The sequence below is a fragment of the Corapipo altera genome, unplaced genomic scaffold, assembly GCF_003945725.1.
Source record: "Corapipo altera isolate COAL_440 unplaced genomic scaffold, ASM394572v1 164, whole genome shotgun sequence".
In the NCBI taxonomy this organism is placed as follows: Eukaryota; Metazoa; Chordata; class Aves; order Passeriformes; family Pipridae; genus Corapipo; species Corapipo altera.
In genome coordinates, this window is record NW_020884969.1 from 231,225 (window position 1) to 253,315 (window position 22,091).

General features: G+C 47.9%; 1 protein-coding gene across 1 annotated transcript in view; it reads right to left on the reverse strand.

Annotated features, from left to right (window-relative positions):
* Window positions 1-1,313: 1,313 nt before the first annotated feature.
* Window positions 1,314-22,091, reverse strand: part of BLK (BLK proto-oncogene, Src family tyrosine kinase) — a 28,650-nt gene continuing 7,872 nt past the window's right edge. Inside the window, exons 3-12 of the mRNA XM_027665066.1 lie at window positions 20,462-20,555; window positions 19,404-19,502; window positions 18,138-18,241; window positions 10,977-11,129; window positions 10,199-10,351; window positions 9,149-9,328; window positions 8,542-8,618; window positions 4,659-4,809; window positions 2,731-2,862; window positions 1,314-1,896 (exon numbers count right to left, since the gene is read on the reverse strand). Coding sequence (XP_027520867.1) covers window positions 1,688-1,896; window positions 2,731-2,862; window positions 4,659-4,809; window positions 8,542-8,618; window positions 9,149-9,328; window positions 10,199-10,351; window positions 10,977-11,129; window positions 18,138-18,241; window positions 19,404-19,502; window positions 20,462-20,555 — 1,352 coding nt within the window. The 3' untranslated portion in view covers window positions 1,314-1,687. The remainder of the gene's footprint in view (window positions 1,897-2,730; window positions 2,863-4,658; window positions 4,810-8,541; window positions 8,619-9,148; window positions 9,329-10,198; window positions 10,352-10,976; window positions 11,130-18,137; window positions 18,242-19,403; window positions 19,503-20,461; window positions 20,556-22,091) is intronic.

Consider the following 22,091-nt stretch of genomic DNA (forward strand, 5'->3'; position numbering starts at 1 on the left):
TTTGCAGCAGTGGCATGAACAAGTAATTCTGTGTCCTGTGTTGGGGATGGTCTGGTATTTTTGCTGGCAGATGGGTCATGGAATCATGGAATGGTTTGGTTTGGTTTGGAAGGGACCTTAAAGATCATCCAGTTCCAACCCCCTGCCATGGGCAGGGACAACTCCCACTATCCCAGGTTGCTCCAAGCCCCATCCAACCTGGCCTTGAACACCTTCAGGGATGGGGCAGCCCCAGCTTCTCTGGGCAACCTGTGCCAGTGTTTTACCAGACTCATCGTAAAAAATTTCATCCTTTTAACTGTCCTAAATCCACCCTCTTTTAGTTTAAAACCATCACACCTTGTCCTATCCCACAGGTTCTACCAAAAAGTCTGTCCCCACCTTTCTTATAAGTACCTTTTGATGTTTATAAGGTCTCCCTGGAGATTTCTCATTTCATCTCTGCTGTTTCTTTTTTGTTGCATCCCTCTTACACTGTGAAATACATCCTCTCCAGTTGGACTCAAAATCTACTTTGTGGGGTAGAAAACAGCAGATGAAACAATCTGGGGAGATATTTCTCAACATTGTAACCTGAAGGAGAGTCCACCTGTGTCCCAGCTTGGTGCTCACTCCTGTGGTCCTCACACCCCTTCCATGTGCTATCTGTACCTTATTTCTTCGTTCTCTACTCTCTAGTCCGGTAAAACTCCTGATTGGAGACCACTCTGCAGCCTGTTGTGGGAATTCCCCCTGGAGCTGCAGGTCGGAGACGCACCAGAAAGTAAGGAAGTGGCATTTGAACCCTCCTGGTGCTGGGTACAGAGAGGGACGGGGGGCTGACGTGATGCTGCACCAGGAGTTTGTGCAGTGAAGGCTCAGACAAGAAGGAGGGGGTTTATTTCTGAGGTTTTTTATTATATATATTTTTGATTCCCAGGAGTCGCTCGGATATGCTGGGAAGGAGGGACATCTCGTGGCCACACTACGAACGTCTCTCCTGCCTCCGGTGGGCTGCACCTCGGGAATCCCTCCCTTCCCACGCCGGCTACCACCCCGTGCTTCCCGGGAAGCCCCGCAGCCTCTCCCTTCTCCATGAGATGGAGGCGGGCACGGGAAGCACAGGTGCTCACTCTCACCTTGATGCCCGCATGAAAAAATGTGAAATGGTGGTATCCAGGTTTTTATTAATGACTTGGGAAAGAGTGGGGGCATCACCTGGAGAGATTTCTCCAGAGCTCGGAAGCCTGGTGTGGCCCAAGGAGGTGCAGACAGGACACGCTCCCACCCCTGCCCGTGGCACGGAGGGGGTTGTAGTATTGCCAGCAGTGGCATCAGAAATGGGGGAAGATTCTGCATCCTCCGCCACCACCCCCACCCCGGCCATGGTCCCTTCTTCCCAAGGCTGCAGCTGCAGGGCTGAGGGGCTTTTCTGTATCCAAGTGGGCCACGAAGAAATTAGCTGTCCTTCCTGGCAGAGGAGATGTCTGCAAAGTGGGTACAGACCTCCAGGGCGGATGAGGAAGGAGCTGTGACATCTCTCAGCCTCCTCTTTAGTCTCTGCGACAACCACAGAGCCGGCAGCATCGTGTCCCTCCTCATTCCCTGTCTCCCAGCGCATCGTGGGCGGCACACGGGAGAAAAGGAAAGTACCACAGGGTGGTGTCTTCCCTCCAGCCCTGTTGCCAGGTGCTGGTGGGCGGTGGCTTCACTGCTGAGGCTCTGGCTCGTACTGCTTCTCCGTGGCCGTGTAGAAGTCCTCGAGCACCGACTGCAGGTACTCGAAGGTCGGGCGCTCCTCGGGTTTGCTGCGCCAGCACTTCAGGATGACGCTGTAGAGCTCCGCGGGGCACAGCTCCGGGCAGGGCATGCGGTAGCCACGCTCCAGGTTGCGGATCACTTCGGGGTTGGTCATCCCTGGAGGGAAACACAGCCCAGCAGGAGTTATTCAGCGTCCTGGGGGTGAAGGTCGGTGCTCCCAGCAGCTCCCAGCCAGGCAGAGCTGGAGGGGCACAAGAGGCTGCAGAACAAACCCTTCTTCAGGGCTGTGATCCTTCCTCCATCCCTCTGTCCCCTCCCTGACTCCCCTCTGTAAGTTTAGCTTAGCACAGGTATAACCTGTGGGCTTGTGGGACCCTCAGAAAAGGAAACTCAGCGTGAAGAGCTCCTCATCACAAGGAAGACATTGAGGGGCTGGAGCATGTCCAGAGAAGGGCAATATTGCTGGAGAAGGGGCTGGAGCACCAGAAGCAGCTGTGGGAGCTGGGGGGGTTCAGCTTGGAGAAAAGGAGGCTCAAGGGGGACCTTCTTGCTCTCTGCAACTCCCTGACAGGAAGGTGGAGACAAGTGGAGTTCGGTCTTTTCTCTCGTGTAATAAGCAACAGGACAAGATGAAAGAGTCTCAAGTTGCACTAGCTGAGGTTTAAATTGGATATTAGGAAGAATTTCTTCCCTGAAAGGGTTGTCCAGCCCTGGTACAGGCTGCCCAGGGAAGTGGCTGAATCACCATCCCTGGAGGGATTTAAAAGATGTAAGGATGTGGCATTTGGGGACATGGGTTAGTGTTGGGCTGGGCAGTGCTGGGTTAATGGTTGGGCTCAGTTTAGAGTTCTTTTCCAATTTAAATGATCCTATGATTCTAAGAGACACTTATATGTGTCTGGGCACATTTCAATAAGCGCCTCCAAGCCTAAAGCATCACCAGATGCTTGGAAGTCCATGGACAAATCCTGTATTCCCAGTGCACTGTACCTGGATAAGGGATCCTGCCATAGGTTATGATCTCTGTCAGGAGGATCCCAAAGGACCACACGTCAGATTTGATGGTGAAAACTCCATAGTTAATGGCCTCTGGTGCCGTCCATTTGATCGGGAATTTCGCACCTGTCCGGAGGAAACAAAGGGAAATAGCACCTGGTGTTTGAGCATCTCCCTCATGTGCCACAGGCACAGCAGTCAGTTCCCCAAAACTGATCCCTGGTTTCTGTTGGTTATGATTCTGTGATTCTTCATAGGAGAGGGGCTCCAGCCCTTGGATCATCGGCATGGCCTCCTCTGGACCTGCTCCAACAGCTCATGATCTTCTAATGTTGGAAGTCCCAGAGCTGGATGGGGTACTCACAAACGATGTCTCTGTCAGCTTTATTAGAGGACAACTGTAGGATTTTATTCTGTACAGATTTTCTTTGGCTTTTGCCAAGAAAAGTTGGATCAGATGATCCGTGAGGTTCCTTTCCAACCTGGTATCCTACGATTTTATGAGATCACATTTATGAGTGCATAAATGACACAGCAAATATAAACTCTCCAGTTCTGAAAGCAGCATAGCCCACTGTGGACAGCAATGACCATAAGATTGATGTTTCAGTTTAGCTAAGACCAAAAAAAACCAAAAAAAAACCAGCTCAAACTGCCTTGATAAGTGGGAACTGATGTTGTTAGACTGTAGAGGAAACCACATTTTTACTTATATACATCCTTTCAGGACTGAAAATCCAACTGCAGGGTGTGAAAGAAGCGCCTTGGCTGTTGCACATCACACTCTGACTGATGAGGCTCAGAAATGCAATCTATGAAGTGAAAATTGCTCAAAGCAGACAGAGGGGCAGCTGTTATTTCAGAGTAAAATTAGCTGGGAAAATGCTAGTAGAAGCTATTTTCCACTGGAAAAGTACTTCCTTTGGTTATTAACACAATTATACTGATTTCATCAAAGCTTCTCTTAAGAATAAAAACTGCCTTAAAAAATTGCAGCAAAGTCACAGTTCCCTTTCATGACGTTTTGCAAATTATATTTGAGAGCTTTTACTACTTTGAAATAGTTTTGCATGTTGAAATGGGCAAAATTGTTATCATTAAGTGTTTTGGGACAGGAAATTGAAAGAAAAGTTTCCTATCTCACACACAAAAAAAAAATCTATTCAATTTTCTTTCCCCAGAATACTTTTATGGGGAATTTTCACTTGATCCCAACTCTAGAGGAGGAATCTTCCAACAAGTCCCACTTATGCCAGACTTAATTGCTTTATTTCAATCCCTTCTGCTTGTTTCCCTGATCTCTTTGCAATATGAATAATTTAATCTCATATCTGACCTCAGAGCTCGTTGATCTTAGAGGTCTTTTCCAACCTTAACGATTCCATAATTCTGTCTTTTCTAAGATGTCCCTCTGTTATAGAAGGGATCTGATCTGGTCTGGGCTTGCTTTGCCTGGGTCACCTGGAAACTGCTGCTGGGTCCAGTTTCATGGCTCCAGCTCCCCTCTGCAGGGCAATGACAAAATTCTCCTCCTGTTTCCTTCCCTTTGGACTTGACTCCACCTGAGCATGTGGACACAGCTGATTTCATCAGCAGAGGGTCACATTTCTCCAGCAAGCCAACCTGAGATTCTGCAGGATTCCTCCAAACGGTGCCAAAAGATTTCTTCCCATTTCCCTCTGCAAGCCTCATTTGTTCTTTATTCTCCCCAAGTGCCGCTGCCTCGCCGAGGAGCCAATTTTTGACTCTTTCTTTCTCTGTGCCCCGCCTGGGTGCTGACAGCAGCAGCAACGTGGGCTCAGGTCTCACACCATCAGTGCCCAGTGCCTGATCCCAGCCCAGGATCTTGGAATGTCTACATGGCAAGGGGATGGGAGATAAGGGCAATGTGCTGGTGGGGCAATTCTGGGAACAACACCCACCTTCCTGTGCCAGGTATTCGTTCTCAATGATCCTGGCCAGTCCAAAATCAGCGATTTTGCAGCAGAGGGTCTCTGAGACGAGGATGTTGGCGGCTCTCAGGTCGCGGTGGATGAAGTTCATGCGCTCGATGTAGGCCATCCCCTCTGCCACCTGGAGAGGAGGAAGAGTCTATCTTCATCATCACCTCCCCACGAAAATCTTGGCTACCTTTTACCCACCTTTACAAAGCACAGGGTTGCTCACGTGCTTCCACGTGCATGGACATGAATAAGTGCTCCATGAATGAATGAACGGGTAGGCAGATCAACAGACAGACAGATATATTAATAAATAGATATTTCCCATGTACATGTGCTTTTTACATTCCAGCTGTACATTCCCACGTACATTCAGCTTTGCCAGCACAGACAGGGCCTGAAAGCTTTGATCAGACAAGTCAAGCAGAACAAAAGCACTACTCTCTGTTTTGCTCCAGAGTTACAGCCGTGAGCTGTGTCTTGTCTGCAGCAAGAGGCAGAAAGCTGAAGTGAAGCTGAAACCACATCACTGGATTCCCAGTTTCTGCCACAAGTCTCTCCTCTCTGGTGGGGATTTTAATCATAAACACTCCAGAATAAATATGTGAATTAAGAAAAGAAAAAGCTTAGTGATAGAATCAGAGATCAGTTTGGCTTGGAAGGGACTTTTAAAGGTCATCTACTTAAAATCCCCCACCATGGACAGGAGAGCCTTCCACTATCCTAGGTTGCTCCAAGTGCCATTCAACCTGACCTTGAACACTTCCAGGGATGGGGCAGCCACAGCTTCTCTGGGCAACCTGGGCCAGGGCCTCACCACCCTCACAGACAACAATTCCTTCCCAATATCCCATCTAACCCTGCCCTCTGGCAGTGGGAAGCCATTCCCCCTTGTCCTGTCTCTCCAGCCCCTTGTCCAAAGTCCCTCTCCAGCTCTCCTGGAGCCCCTTTAGGCACTGGAAGGGGCTTTGAGGTCTCCTTGGAGCTTTCTCCAGGTGAACGCCCCCAGCTCCCTACAGCACAGTTTTCCCCTCTGATACCAAGAGGATGTGTAAGTTCAGAAGACACAGATATCCATAGAAATAAGACCTAAATAGAGAGTGTATGTCCAGAAAAATCCTTTGTCCTGGGCATGTGCTACCCTCTTCAACCATCTCCAAATTACACTCTGAGAGGTTCTTGCTCCTAAGACCATCTTGCAATATTTATCTCCTTGTAGCAGGGAGGTCATCAAGAAATCATAGAATCACAAGGTGGTTTGGATTGGAAGGGACCTTAAAGGTCATCTAGTTCCAACCTCTCTGATGCAGGCAGAGGGACACATTCCACTGTCCCAGGTTGCTCCAAGCCCTGTCCAACCTGGCCTTGGACACTTCCAGGGATGGGGCAGCCCCAGCTTCTCTGTGCCAGGGCCTCACCACCCTCACAGGGAAGAATTTCTTCCTAATATCCAATCGAAGTGCCTGGTGTGATGAGCCTCTACAAATGACAGCAGCAATCTTTGATTGATGAGTGCTGTGAGCTTGAAAAGAGAGATTGATAAAAAAAGAGATTGCAAGTTTGAGTCTAGGTTTTGGGTTGGGCATTTATTGGGGAGTTGGATTCATGCAGTCCCTGCTAGCAATGGTTAGCATATATTAGAGCTTTGATGTGCCTGTGGGTGAGGGCAGAGCAATTTTCCACTCCATTCAGATTCACATCATCATCTCAGCTTACATGTGGTTTCAAACAGGATACTCACATGTACTTTCCAATGCTGCATTTCTAACCTGTGTCAACACCCCTTGAGTGTGAGTGCTGCTTGCTGCAGTGGAAAATGGAAGAACTGATGTAATTTCCTGTCCTGATGTTAATGAGATAGTACCTGGTGATGGGCCTGCTCCAGCCCAGAGTGTTTTCAAGCTTTTACCCTCGAGACTGACCACAGGACCAAGAGCCTCAGCCCAAAGATTTCTAATTTTAGCTCTGACGGATGTCACTGGGTCAAATATTGTGCCTGAGAGGGTTTGGTGCCTGTTGGGCTGTGATGCCAGTCCAGCACCACAGATAAACACATTGCACAATAGCTCAGAACACTGCCTTTTCCTCCTCCTCCTCCTGCAGATACCCTGTGAATGTTTCAATCCATGCCCTGGGGAGGTGGTGCTGGGGTGGGAGGGGGAAAGAGGAAAGCTGTCCTTCCAATTGACACCCATTCCTCAGGGATGGGCAAAATCCTTCCTACCACCATGCTGGGGGTGACTTCTGTGGGTTATTACATCTTTGGTGTGGGGGGGGTTGGTCTGTGTTCAATTCTCCTGGTCCTGGTGTGTGGTGCAGTTTGCCCAGAGAGACAGTGGATGTCCCATCCCTGGAAGTGTCCAAGAACAGGTTGGATGGGGCTTGGAGTAACCTGGGATAGTGGGAGGTGGCCCTGTCCATGGCAGGGGATTGGAATGAGATGAGCTTTCAGCTCCCTTCCAACCCAAACCATTCTGTGATTCTGTGATTCTACAACACTGCTCTGGGTCACTCCCATGCAGACTGTTCTGGCCACTGCACTTTCTTCTGGCATAGAAAAGCATCAAACCAATTTCTAGGGAATGCTCCCACTAATCCCAAGGGCTCTGTAAGATGAATTTGGGTCATTTTCCTTATCATCAGGAACTTAAAACACACTTCAGGCTGCAACTTTCAAGAGAGGGAATGAAAGAATGAAAAAGGGAGGGAGGGAAGTGAGGAGTTAAAGAGAGAAGGAGGGGAGGAATTAAGAGAAATTAAGAAATTAATTTCTTAATTAATGTAAGTGAGGGTATAGTTAGCCCCATAACCTCCCCCAATCAACAATGATAAAGCTGCAGATATGGAAGATTTATCAGTAGTGAAGAAGGAAGGAACAGAAATGTGTTCCTCTCCACCAGTTTGAATGGTGCAAAGCAAAAATGACAGAAAGTGGCACTACTTAAAAGTATTTACATTTTTGCTGTCATAAAACATTTGTTCAAATATTAAGATCCTCCAGTTTTTTAATTAAATAAAAAAATAACTCTGTATAATGGCTGGAACCAGCCAACCAGCCTTTAAACATTGTTTCCTCAGGCTCACTCTGACCCACAGAGTTTCATGCTTTTATGGGTAAATCCCAGTCCTTTATTCAGTTGTACTCACCCTGATGCTTCATGTTTTTTTTCCCGATACTTCCTAATTAGCCTAACTTTGCTCTGGGTGAGCCCAACTCTGGCAGCTTCTGGCTAGGACCAAAGTGGAGTGATTTTACCATTCTCATCCTTCATAGGGTTTCTCTAACTTTGACCTATTTGTGTTTAGAGTCACTTCTGGACTAAAATGTTACTGTGCAGCTGCAGCTATTAAGATTTACAGCCTGGGGACGCTTTACCCTACAAAGATAAAGGTTTGTTCTCATAAGGAACAACATTCCCAGATTTGAGGGTCAGAACATCCTTTGTGATTCATCATCAGAAGGGAAAAATTGCTGAAAGCCAGTGTGTGTCTACATTAAAAAACTGTTCATTGCGCTTTTCCTCCTTTTTGTTAAAAGAAAAACAAACTTCTTCCCCGCTCAGCAAGCCAGGAAAGCAAAACAAATAAAAACAGACCAAAACAAACCCACCCCCCCTAAAATCCCCCCAAACTCTAGATCTCTAGCACTGCACAAAGCTCCCCGGGGCTGTCCTGAGGACAGCTGAGCTTTGCTGAGCTCACATGCACATCGATACGAGAGGGCTGGAGAGAAATCCTAAGAGGACACACCAGGAGGAGCTGTTTTCCTCCATGAAATCCACACTCTGACAGACTTCAGACTTGGAAGAATTTCACAGAGGCCATAATAAATCTTGAGCCCGTTTCCCAGTGGCCACTCACTAACCTGAGCAGCTATGTCAATGAGCTTGGGGAGACTCAGCTGGCTTCCTTCTTCTGTCTTCAAGTAATCCAGCAAACACCCTGCCAAAGAGGAGATGCTGCTGAAACTCTTCTATAAATTGAATGAATCATGAATAATAAATCTAATTAATAAATCTATACATTTGTTTTCCCTGGTGCTTCTCAGAATATAGGCAACACATCTGCCTGCATCCTAGAGAAAGTCTGAGGAACCAGAATGGGTGCCTGCTGGAGCATCTGCCCATTAGAAAAGTCCCCAAACTCAGCTCCATTTCTCCTCTATTTTGCACAGACCTGTTGCAAACTGCTGGGCATTCATCACTCAAATCCTTATAGACAAGAGGGGAAAAAGAAAAGACAATTTCACCACGAGGGGAGTAAAAATCTGACACAAACTTGCAGTAGGAACAGTAGAGATGAGAACTTCAAATGCTTTTCAAATAGACCATCACCATCACGTGAAGCAGCTTTTTTTTCATCACCCAAAAAGTCCCTTTGTGTAGTAGAAACAAACTTTTGGGTTTCTTAGTCCTTCTGCTTACAGGTTTGGTACAAAACCCTCCTCCACAGACCTCAGTGAGGGTTTTTACCATTGGCCATGTACTCTGTCACGATGTAGATGGGCTGCTTGGTGACCACTGCATATAACCGGACCAGCTTGTTGTGCTGGAGCTTCTTCATCAAGTTTGCCTCTGCCAAGAAGGCATCAGGATCCATGCTGCCCTCCTTCATGGTCTTCACAGCCACCTTGATGTTGCTCTTGTAATAGCCTGCAGAAAGAGAATGATGCTTTGAGGAATTTTGGGTTCTCTGTGGGCTCTATCAGGCTGGGCAATAAGGAGAAAAGCTCATGGATCAAGGAGCAGAAAGCCACAGCAACAGCTTGGATCTCTCATAAAGAAACACATGGTAAATCCCAGTGTCAGCAGCTGTGAGAGGAGAAGGGAGACACAACTGTCAATCCATGCAGCTGCATCAGGGATCGTCCCTGCCCATGGAATGAGCCCGTCGTCACACAGTCCTCCCAACCCTGCAAGACTCTTTCTGGGTGAAACCCCTGGGGCCTCCCACCAGCTGGGTTCTCAGATGATCCAAAGGCCATGAAAAAAGCCAGGACTCTGCAGTCAGGACATGAACTCTGCCTGGTCCTGTCCACAATCTCAATTGCCAAGGCAACCAGTAACCACAGAGAGGACAGCAAAGGAAGCTGAGCTCACTCCACTTCCTCTCCCACTGATTAGCGGTGGGCAGGAAGGCATCAGGGATTCAGATCTGGGTTAAAAAGTGGAACAGGGAAGCAGAAAAAGTGGGGAAATATCACCCAGCTACCCTGCTGTGTGATACCTACAACCATGCCCAGGGTTCATAGGAAAAATAAGAGCATTTCTCAGGAGATGAGTATGTAGTTACTTCCACACCCACCACGTCTCCAGCTTGTGAAATACTTGCTTCAGCCACCGATCTGTGCAAACACAAGCTGTCCAGTCCTTCCCAGGAATATGGCATCTCCTACTGTGTGTCCCCATAAATAAGTGTCCATACTTAAGAATTCCCACTCCCAGAATAGCCTTAGGGAAAGAGGGTTTTCCATCTCCTCTCTTCATATATTTCTTCCCTGAAATCTGAGGAATTATACTCACCCATCCACACTTCCCCAAACTGCCCACTGCCGAGCTTCTTCACAAGCTTCAGAGACTCCCGTGGGATCTCCCACTCGTCCTGTGCCCAGGGTCTCTGGGGAACCAGGGATATGCAGGGAGCTGTGAGGCGCTGGCACAAGCCATCCCCTCTCTCTGTGTGAGGATGAAGCACAGGACAGTTCAGTGGGATGGCAGAGCTAAACTACTCCTCCTCCTCCTCCTCCATTTACACATGCCAGGAACAATCAGTCCATAGGAAAACCTCCACAGCCACACAGGGCAATGGTGGAATCACTGTTCCTGAGAGATTTAAAAGCTGTGTAGTTGTGGCACTTGGGGACATGACTTGATCTTAGAGGGTTTTTCCAACCTTAATAATTCAATGATTCCATGAAATGTTTCAGCCACAGGGATCAAGGCACCCAAAACAGATCCAATGAAAGGAAAAAGCTCAAAGGGAGCCACAGAGGAGTAAATTATTCTGCTCAGTTAGGCCAAACCCTGCTTCCCAAGCATCTCTCCTGCATGTCCCACCAGCATTCATGTCTTTCCTTTCCTTATGGGAGACATTCCCTGATTTTAGGGCTGTGGGCAGAGCTCACCCTTGTAGTTTCTCAGAATGAAAACCAGGACATGGGTATCCAAGCTCTGCTTGTAGGAGTGCACCTGGCCCATGACAGTGGGTGGAGCAGAACTGATGTCTCACAAGCCTCTCCTCCTCCCTCTGTCCCCAGTTTCTTCTGGGGCACAAATCCATCAGGGAAGGCAGACAACTTACGGCAGTAATGCTGGATGAGCTCTGGCAGGCTGGAGAACGTCATCCTGGGGGAGATGTAATATCCCCCCCCATCATCCAAGGAGCGGATCCGGTAGTGTTTGATGATGTCCCCCTGGGCAGAGTTGCTGTCTCTCACGGACAGGGAATAGGCACCTGGAGAATGAGCAGAAGGAATTGTGAGGACAATCAGCACCTTCATCAGGCACCAGCTCCCTCCTCTTTCCTCAGCTGCAGACATCCCTCCCAGCCCTTGCTGATACCTTGTCAGGGCTGCAAAGACTTCCCTCTCTCCAAGGCAAGTGGAGAGGATAAAGGTTCATCAGAGCTTATCTGGTTCTGTCAAGGCTTTGTTTAGTAAGACCTGTCTATGCCATGGCCAGCAACCCCATGGAAGCACTGCTGGAATCAATAACACATCTCCAGACAGGGCAATCAGATGCTCCCTAGCTCATGATGGTCTTTCCACAGTTCTGTATCTCCCACCTGAGCTCTGTCAACCCCAGCACCTCACAGAATCATGAAATCACACAATGGATTGGGTTGGAAGGGACCTTAAAGACCATCTCATTCCAACCCCCTGCCATGGGCAGGGACACCTTCCACTATCCCAGGTTGATCCAAGCCCCATCCAACCTGGCCTTGGACACTTCCAGGGATGGGGCAGCCACAGCTTCTCTGGGCAACCTGTGCCAGGGCCTCACCACCCTCACAGCCAAAAATTCTTTCCCAATATCCCATCTCACCCTGCCCTCTTTCAGTTTAAAACCATATAAAGCCATTTTCATCTGGATGAAACAGGTAACTGCAGTCTCACTGGTCTGTAGAAACACAGGACTGACAAGGGGCTGAACCAGCACAACCAGAATTTTGGTGGGAGAAACAAGGCCAAGAAATATGTGTCCCTTCTCAGCCTTATCCAAGGTCCCTGTGTCCCTGTTATCCCTTATAAACTGTGTGCCAAGGTCAGCTGGGAGGTACAGAAAGGGGGTTCAGGGGAATTATCTTGTTCAGCCAAGAACTTGTGACTGTGGCTAAACCACATCCAGAGATTCCCGTCTGGAATCATGTGCCTTTTAACCTCAAGGGAGCTGCTCAACAGTCCATCCCTCCAACCTGCTGTTCGCTACATGAGAATCTAAGCCACTTGGTTGGTTTTTAGCGCACAAAAGCGTCACTAGATGTTGCTACTGAGCAGCACTTCCAGCCCGTGCCAGTGTGATTCGATACAGCCTGAGCAGTGGGTTTTTCCCTTTGTCTGGATCAGATTTCCGGAGTAAGCTGTTGCAAGTTGTTACAAGTCTAATACATCACCCTGGGTTGACAGACTGCCTGTTTTAATGTCTGCAAAGGCAAGGCTATATATATTTAAAAGTAAGGATCTGTCATGCGGGATCCTAAGCAGAAGCAGGGCTGTCCACAGTGACTCTGAAACCCTAATCCTGCATGGGAGGGGAAAGTTTACTAACATAAAACCCTCACTGGCTGCTGTTCCCCCATCCCAGCACCAGCAGTTCCCTTCACTGCGCCTGGAAGCCGTCTGCATTTATAAAAAGCAGCAAAAGAAAACCTCCTCTGTGGACATTTGCTCTGTTGCAGTGATTATAAAGGTTTACAAGCAGAGTTTGGGAGAGCCTAAAATTTTTCCAATTGCCAGGAATCATTTTGAGGGGACTCCCTTCCTGTAGAGACCTGACTAAAAGATCTGGTGACATAAAGCTCCAGGAAAAACCTGCTGGTTTAAATGTAGAGCAAGAGAAGCACAAATTGGAAGGTAATTATTCTGAATATTTTCTTCACCATGAGGAAAGATTCAGAAGAGCAGAAGATTCTTCTTCATCAGGTAGAAGATAGACTGAGAAGCCCTTTAGGTTCTATCAGTCCTGCAGCTGAACAACTGAGAAACAGCCCTGAAGTGTCCTCAATGGGGCAATAAAACCTCCAGGGAAGGGCAAAGGAATGGCTCATTTTTGCAGGACATGTCCTAGTCACCAAACTTCACTGCACAGCTCAGGATATTTTCCCAAGGAGTGATTTTTGGTCTCTGGTGGGTGTAGGGAGGTGTTGCTGGGAATTGTGTCTGCAGTGCAGAGCAGCACAAGTCCTGCTGGAGTTTGAGAGCCACATTCACATTCCTTAGTACTTGGGCCCAGATATCCTTTGGCTTCTCTGTGGTATCCATGTGACCCTAAGTTCCAAAATAATAAATAATAAACATAATAGACAATAAACATTAAGGACGAAGCTTGGAGTTGATGATTTTTGAGGTCCTTCCCAACCTAAATGATTCTGTGACTCTATGAAGAATACAACAATCACAACACCTATATATCATTACTAGTACTACTACTACCACTATTATGATTATTATAATTATTGTTATTATTATTTCTACAACTATTATTACCGTTATTAACTTTTATTTCTGCTGTTGAGGATGGTGATGTTGTTTTAATTTCAAAGACTTTGGAGTACTGTGCAGGCCAGGCTGCAGCCCTTCAGAGCTGGGCTCATATGGCACAAGTCCAAGAAGGTGCTTTGCATGCCTGGGACATGGCTTAGGGTTTGTGCGGGATTTTTACAGCACAAGGACTGCTCAGGGAAGGAGCCAAACATGGTGTGAATGCAGCTGCACTGAGGACAGACAATCCTGCAGAAGGAAGTCCAGGAATTAATGACTAACATATCTACCAGTGGGTGCCTGGGGGCCAGGAGTCGGCAGAGAAGAAGAGATCTGATCTTTTTACTACTGTGCTTGAACCCAAAATACTTTCTGTTCTGCAGGACCTCCTTTCCAGACCTCATCGACCCTTTAAACTCTCCTGCATCTTTCAAACACTGACAGGGTCAATCTCTCAGCTTCCTGCTACCAGTGTTAATCCTTACCCTGTCTTTAGAGTCAATGCTGTATTTCACCCCAAGTCACAATTCAGTTTGCTGGAGTGAGTGTGGCAGAGCTTCCCTGTCACTCTCCATGGCTGGTTACTGTTCCCTTGGGAGCTGCTGAGCAAAGCGAAGCACTAAGGCTGGAAAGATTTAATTTGCTCTTCCCAGAATCACGGAATGATTTGGGTTGGAAGGGACCTTAAAGCTCATCTCGTTCAAACCCCTACCATGGGCAGGGGCACCTTCCTCTAGACCAGATTGCTCAGAGCCCTATGAGCACAACTGTACCTTGCCCTGGGAAGTTCTGGGTGCCAGACCCTCCTGTTCTAAGTCTGGAATCCCCAAACCATCCTACAAGGGTGCTCAGGTCCTTTCTGTTCACAGCTTTGTATGGAAAGGAGCAGCAAAAAATGTAAATGGTGAGTTTTAACTTCATACCTGGGGTTGATTCAGTCACCCAAACATGGGTGTTTGGTACCACTTCAGATGCTCTGGTACATTGAGGGTGGTGAGACCCTGGCACAGGTTGCCCAGAGAAGCTGTGGCTGCCCCACCCCTGGAAGTGTTTCAGGCCACATTGGACAGGGCTTGGAGCAACCTGGAATAGTGGAAGATGACCCTCCTTGCTGCAGGAGGTTTGGACTAGATGACCTTTAAAGATCTCTTCCAACCCAACCCATTCCATGATTCTGTGATTCTGTGATCTGCATGGGTTTGGCAGACAAGGTACAAAACCCCCCCTCCTTCTGGAGCACCTGGAGATGGCTCTAAGATGCTCAGCCAAATCAAGGCTACAGTGGGAGCTCAGGCTGTTATATCTGCATTTTGATGCTGCCTCAGACCGAGTCCCACAACACGTGGCATCTCCTCCTCCTATGGCTCTCATCAGCCTCTTAACTCCTTCGCCATGGGAATCCAGGAGCTCAGCTGGATGCAGTGGCTGAGCTCAGCGAGGTCCCTCCTGCTGGGAGCACAGACCCAACATTCCTGCTGGGAGCCAGGAGCTCATGACTCGTCACAGCTGTGGGAATGTGCTCCTGCAGGCTTTGGAATGGTTATCACTTCAGGGGGACACTGGTTTATTTGCAGCAGCTTCAGCAAGGCTGGTGCCCCACCGATGATTTCACAATTCCCAGATTCTGAAAGTCACTTGGTCTGTTCAGCTGGAGGAGACTGAGGGGAGACCTCATTGCAGTTACAACTTCCTTGGGAGTTGTAGAGGAGAGGCAGACACTGATCTCTGATCTGGGGGGACTGGCAACAGGACTCAGGGAATGGACTGGAGTTGGGTCAGGGCAGGTTTAGGTTGGATCTCAGGAAAAGATTTTTCCCCCAGAGGGCAGTTGGGCACTGAACAGGCTCCACAGGACAGTGGTCACAGCACCAAGGCTGCCAGAGTCGAAGAAGTGTTTGGGTGATACTCTCAGGCACAGGGTGTGACTTTTGGGTATGGTCCTGTGCAGGGCTAAAAGTTGGACTTGATGATCCTGGTGGATCCTTCCAACTCAGCATATTCTGTGATTCTGTGATGGGCGGTGTGCTTCCCACACTGTCTCTGTCTTCCCAGGATGCTGAATGTGCTTTTCAGGGACTCTGCAAAATGTTGATTGAAAGTGAAGCCCCCGGGTTTGAAGAGTTTCTGTGTCTGAAACCATGAGCAAAATGAAACTCTGCTTAGGATGGGCTGGGAATAGGTGCTGATCCTAGGCAGGGTGCAAAAGCCATCCCAGTGTGGCTGAGACAGTCCAGTATGAGACAATCACCTTCCAGTTTGAGCAGCTCAACCCAGTGCTCGGTGCTGAAGGTCAGATTTTGCTGGTGGTGTGAAAAGTGAATGAAAATACAGGTCATGGGGAAGGAAAACAGAAGGAACCTGTGAGGCTCAAAGGGCAGAGTTAATTCCATGGCATTGCTCTGGACATCTCTTGGTGAGTCACAAGATATTTTACATCAGAGAACTTGGCTTCATGGCACATTTGGAGATGAAGGGCTTTCTTTTTTCATTTCTCTTTAGAGAGGAGGAAGATGTGGTTAAGAAGGATCAAGTGGTGTCATCGTAGCCATTCAGACAGCCTAAAGCTCAGGGTGCTCAGGTAGAGGCTGAGAGCACAGGATGATTCAGAGGATGAGGTGTTTGAAGGACTAATAGCCATATTTTACACTAAATATCAGAAAGGGCACAAGTGAGAGTCACATTTCAGGGCAGAAGCTGATCTCTGAGCATTTGGGACTAATATGGGGCTTCCATGGAGTGGAACCCACCACATCTGCTAATGCAGAATATCACACATCTAGACAGCAGAGACAGGGCTTTAAGGATCTGGTTATTTCTCCTTGAATCTCAGGACTGCACCCCCTCTGTCTGAGCCCTGTGTGACCCAGACCCACCCACACCCCGGAGAATTGCAGGGGATTATTCCATCCTGTGTTTGCAGCTCGTGGCAGGCAAAGATCTGGGCCAATTGTCCTGAGTAAGAATAGGGAGAGGACGGATCCCATCCATGTGTGGTGTCTAGAGATGCCACAAAGACCAGGATCATGTGTGGACAGAGCATCTCACTTTTCCCCAGACCTTCAGATACAACACACAAGTGTTTGTTGGGCTTGTGAAGGGCACATGTGTTGCTCCCTACCTTTCCTGGGTGAAATGCCAGCTCTTCAAATACTCCAGCAAACAAAGGGAGAGTGGGAAGGGCACAAACAGGAGACCAGCACGTGGTGACTAATCCAAGCCTGAGCATTGCAAAGGCACCACAAAGGGAGCAGGGAAACCAAGATACAGCAGAACAAGTGACTCGCAAATGAAATGCTTAAAAACAAGTCTCTTCAATGTTTCCTGACCTGAGTCTTCTTTAAAAATTCTGAAAACCACAAATCCTCATGGAAAGCAGCCTTCCTGCTTGGCATCAGCTCAGCAGGGATGTGTGGAGGTGGGCCCAGGCACGGGGCAGAGGGGGGCATTCCAAGTAGGATGCCACATTGCTGACACTGCCTGATGGCTTAGGGAGACAGATATAGGAAGATGAGATTGCAGCTGTCACATCCAGACTCTGGCACTATTTAGTTTGCTGGTAATGATGGTGGAAGGAACAGATCCTGCCTTGGAGAAGTCCCATGTGAATAGGGAAAAACAGAGACAAAAGGAGGAAGGAGAAGGTACAGCAGGCAAGAACCAGTTGCAAGATAGATGATTGTTCCCACTTTTACTGTTTGGTTTTGTAGAAGTGTTTGGGAAGCGAGTCAAAGAAAAGAAGGACACACATTACTTTGGGTAGGTGCTCCAACTCTACTGATTGAGTCATGGTTGGACTTGATGGTTTTAGAGGTTTTTCCAACCTAAACAGTTTTATTTTTCTAAATAGTAAGGGAAGACAAAAACCCACCTTTTTCTACACGTCAAGGAAAGACTCCTGTATCCATTTCACAGCGAAGAAACCAAATCATGGCTAGACTGAAATACTTTCCTGAACTACTGGCTCTGGTTCAGAGCAGAACCATGAGATCATCATGAGCATCGTTTCCTCCAAGCTGTAAACACACAGGCTGCCCCAGAGGAAGCAAGGAGAAAAAAAGGTAGGAAAGAAATAATACAAAATTCCCATGGGACAACCAAAACTAACTCCCAGGCTCTACAAATTAACAGCACAGAATGTGGAAATTGCAATTACATGATTAAGTATTATGGTTAGTAACTGCATCCACTGCCCAAGAGAGGCGACCACAATGCTCTGCGCTTTCCATCCTCATTGGATCGTGTCTTCAAAAGTCAGACACGTTCATATGGAAGGAAAGTGGATGAATCCACCTTCCCTGCTCCAGTTAATCTCCTTCCAAAAGTTCTGGTTTGTATGTATTCCCCCTGTTATACATTATCAGAAAAAAACATGTTTTCCCTGGGAAAATGTTCCACCAAAAGACTTCTTCCAAAATTCTGCGAGTTGCTGTTGCAAACAGGAGAAACACTTCTTCAAGAGTGCACAGAAGTACCTTCTTTTGCCAAAAAAATGTGACATTTCCCTGGGAAGAGAAGGAAAAGAAAACCCCTACACACTGTTTTCGAAAATCTTTCCTGCTTATTTGTGTTCCTGTGTCTCCGCCATGAACTGTGGTGGCAAAAGCCACTCTTCTCACAGCCAAAACTACACACATAAATAACATCCTGAGCAAATCCTTGCCAGATCCAAGAAACTCTGGCACAGCTGGACTTTGCAGCTCAGGTGTGAAAGGTTTTCCAAGCCCTGGCAATAACAGGAGTTACCTTTGCTCTGTGGGTCTCACCTTGGCTGGTTTCGCTCTCTCGGACAAGGAAAGAGCCAACTTTGTTACCAGAGGACAAGAGCAGCCTTTCAGCATCTTTTCTGCTCAGAGTTCTAAAATACCACCTGGGAGAGACAAAAGGTAAAATCATCATTGAAAAGGAAAAGCTCTGGGGAAAAAAAAAAAAAAAAAAAGATAAAAAAAGGAATTATTTTCGGTTAGTTCTTTTTTGATTTTGGTTTTGGTGGGTTTTTGTTTGTATATTTGGTTGGGTTTGGGGCAGAGTTTGTTTGTTCGGGTTTGTTTGGTTTGGGTTTTTTTGCCATTACATTTTGAAACGGAGGGTTATTTTTATCAGCAAATAGTCTGTTATCTGCTGTAAAGTGGCAGCAATTGGTAAATTGGTTTTGGTAAATTAACACAGATTTTGGTCACCCTGGGCTTGTTTCACAGCCTGGCAATTCAGACAGAGCAGGAAGTACATGGGATGTGCAAGATCCCCTATACAGGAGAAGTGTAAGTTTAGATACAAAGAACTTTTATGTCTCAACCACGTTTCTGTGTGTTGCTAAATATTTGCTGAATTCAATTAAGGTTGGGTCCCTCCAAGAGGAGATTGCAGGCAGGACTGATCACTTATAGCTGAATGCCATAAAAGAGGATAAGTCACGGAAGAAAAATTCTTCTGCTGCATGTATTAGAGACATTATAAACTTTTTTGACTCAAGTCTTCCTTTCCATCTTCCTTACAGGGAGGCTGCATCTGAGCTAATGAAACCAACAGCACCAGGCTGTGGGTCTGGGCACTGGCACTCAGTTGTTGGTGTTGTCCCTGACACATTCAAGACCTGGGCCAATGTACCCTATCCAGAGAGATTCCCAGTTTACATATGGATACCCTCTTGAAGGCTGAGGAGGTTTAACACTGTGTGTGGGTGGATTGGCCCAGTGGGACCAGAACATGATCCCTGGCACTGCTGATTTACCAGTGCAAACATGTCCTTTATGTTCTCTCCCCCAGATCCTTGTTTTCCACCATGGGTGTAATTAATGGGACAGGAGTCTTTGCCCACTTTCCCTATAACAACATAACCCCTTCTCTTCATCCTTTCTTCACACCCATAGAGTGCTTAAAACTTCTCCTGGACTTTTGGGCAGCGTTGTTTGGGATGATGAAAGACCTCTTGCCACCCAGCCATGACATCTTCCTGCCAGCAAGCGAAGCCCTTTCCATAGCTTGTTGAGAGACAGGGCACTGCATCAGGGTTCATAAGCTTTCACACTTACTTTTCCTCTTCCAAACTGTCCACTTGTGCAACAAAGTTGCTGGGGATGTAGCCTTTCCTGCCACTGCTGAGGGACTTTGCCAGCCACCAGTCCCCATCACTGCAAAGTGAGCAGAGGAAAGAGTGTGAGTGCCTGGAGGAAGTTTAAGGACAAGGCTTGAGGCTGTGAGGACACGGATTGTAGGTTTTAGAGCACTGCAAACAGACTAGGGCTCCTTAATCCACTCTAGAGTTCCCTCTAGATTCCCTAGGATCACCACAAGGCTGAAAGCTCTTGGTCTCTCAGGGACTTCTAGAGGTGACAGACTCTTCCTACAGAATGACCACAGGCCCAAACCTTTGCTATGTGCCTCAAGTGAGAGGAGGGAAATCTGGGTCACTGTGGGTTTATTTTTCTTCCTGCATAGAGGCACTGGGGCCCTTTTTGCTCCTTCCTTCACCTGCCAGACACTTCACTTTGTTCTCCCACTGCTGGCTCAGCCACAGCTGTGACCAAAGGCTGCCCCACATCATGGGCTCTCCATCTCTCTGGCCTTGGATGCCAGCCCACGGTGTCTGGGTGAGAAACATCACCTCTGGAGGCCACCAGGGATGGAGCACCCGTACAAGGTCTGGGGGACCCAAGCCCACCTCTGCCCTGTTATGGGGTGGGCCCCTTCCGTATGAGTTTGAGAAGAAATTGAAATGAAAGCACATATCTGTCTGGCTCGATTCTGTCCTTTCCTCTGACTACACCCAACCCACATCCTTTGCAAAAAGCACCATCAGCACAAAATATGAAACAGGACAGGAGCTATTTCTTTTGTTGTTACTTATGCTGCTTCTGCACCCCCAGCATGGAAGGTCCCAGTACTATCCAGACAGAGACATTATGCAACGCCAGAGTGTCTGTGACCCATGGAAGTGTCAACTTGCAGAGAGACACCACCTTGAACGTTCACACTCTGGAGCAAAGCTCAGCTCTGATGAGCTGCAAATTGGTGTCTGACCCCAAAGTTCCCCCTCTCCCAGTCTCAACATGCTCATCTTTGAGCTTCCTTCTGGCAGAAGGTCACTTACTTGGAGAGGACTTGTAGTTTCTCCCCCTTGACCAGCTCCAGGTCACGGTCACTCGAGGCAGGAAAATCGTACAGTGCAACCACAACCAAGTTATCTGAAAGAAGGATTAACACCATTGGATCCAGTCTGTTCCCTGCTGGGGGGTGATGTCTTGCTGGGTGTATGGTGGGGCATTTCACCCCCCAAACATGGGAGTCTGTCACCCCCACTGTCCCCCCAATCCAACCTCTGCACCAACCCAGCTTTCCTGCTCACCGCAGCCTCTACTCAGGCATTAACACCGATCCACCAAAGAGTTCCCTGTGGATGTGTTTTTAAAGCACTCCAGACTCCCCCATTCACAAAACACAGTGTGTCAACAAGAAAAAAGGGTTTGTGTGGAATAAGAAGGGTCATAAATAACCTGTCAGTGTTTGGCCTGAGTTTCACACGACAGTAAATGAAAACTGCTGGAGCAACATTTCCCAGCGTGGCTCTGGAATTTGACTCAAAACAATGAGGCTTTCTTGATTGAAAAAGGTATAAAGGCATTTCTGTTTCTGTCATTTGAGCCCATTTCCAGAATTTAACTCTCCCTCCGGATGCTCTGGGCTCTACCACTATCTTGCCATCCCTCCTGCACATTATTCCTTGCAGATCATAGAATGAATTAGAGAATCACAAACTGGTTTGGGTTGGAAGGGACTTTAAAGATCATCTCATTTCAATGCCCCTGCCATGGGCAGGGACACCTTCCACTAGACCAGGTTGTTCCAAGCCCCGTCCAACCTGGCCTTGGACACTTCCAGGGATGGGGCAACTACAGCTTCTCTGAGTAACCTGTGCCAGGGCCTCACCACCCTCACAGGGAAGAATTTCTCCATAATATCTAGTATCTAACCCAAACATGCCTTCTTTCAGTTTAAAACTGTTGTTCCTTCTCCTGTTACATCTGCCTCTATAAAAAGTCTCTCTCCCTCCTTTTTATAAGCCCCCTTTAGGCACTGGAAGGTGCTCTAAGGTCTCCCTGGAGCCTTCTCTTCTCAAGGATGAACCACTCACCTCTCTCAGCCCATCTCCAGAGCAGAGGTGCTCCAGATGTGCCACCACAATCACATCATTCTGGTGCTTTCAGCCCACCACCTCTGTAGCACCTGCCTGCTCCACCCAGCTGCAATTCCCAGGGGGGTGGTGGATGCTCCAGGACTCCCTTCCCTCTGCCTGGCCTCGATGCTCTTGAGGTGCTCCAGAGCACAAAACCCGTGCTCTGCGTCTCTCATTTTGCTTAAAACCCATCTGGACTGAGGCCTAAATTTTGGCACCTTGTGCATGTGCCAGGATGTTCTGAGCCACTCCGGGGCAGAGCTCTGTGGGGCGGGGCTGAGGGGCTCGGTTTGCATGCCCAGGTCGTGCAACTGTTCACGTTGCTGCACTCGCAGCTACTGAAGCAGAAATGAGAAGCTATTTTGGGGAAGAGCAAAGTTTATAAAGACGAGCAGCACGCACAGAGGAACAAAAATGTCAAACCTAAACACCTTGGTGAGAAAGGAAGGGGAAGAAGAAGAAGAAAGAGAAAGAGAAGGGGAAGAGGAAGGAGAAGGGGAAGGAGAAGGAGAAGGAGAAGGAGAAGGAGAAGGAGAAGGAGAAGGAG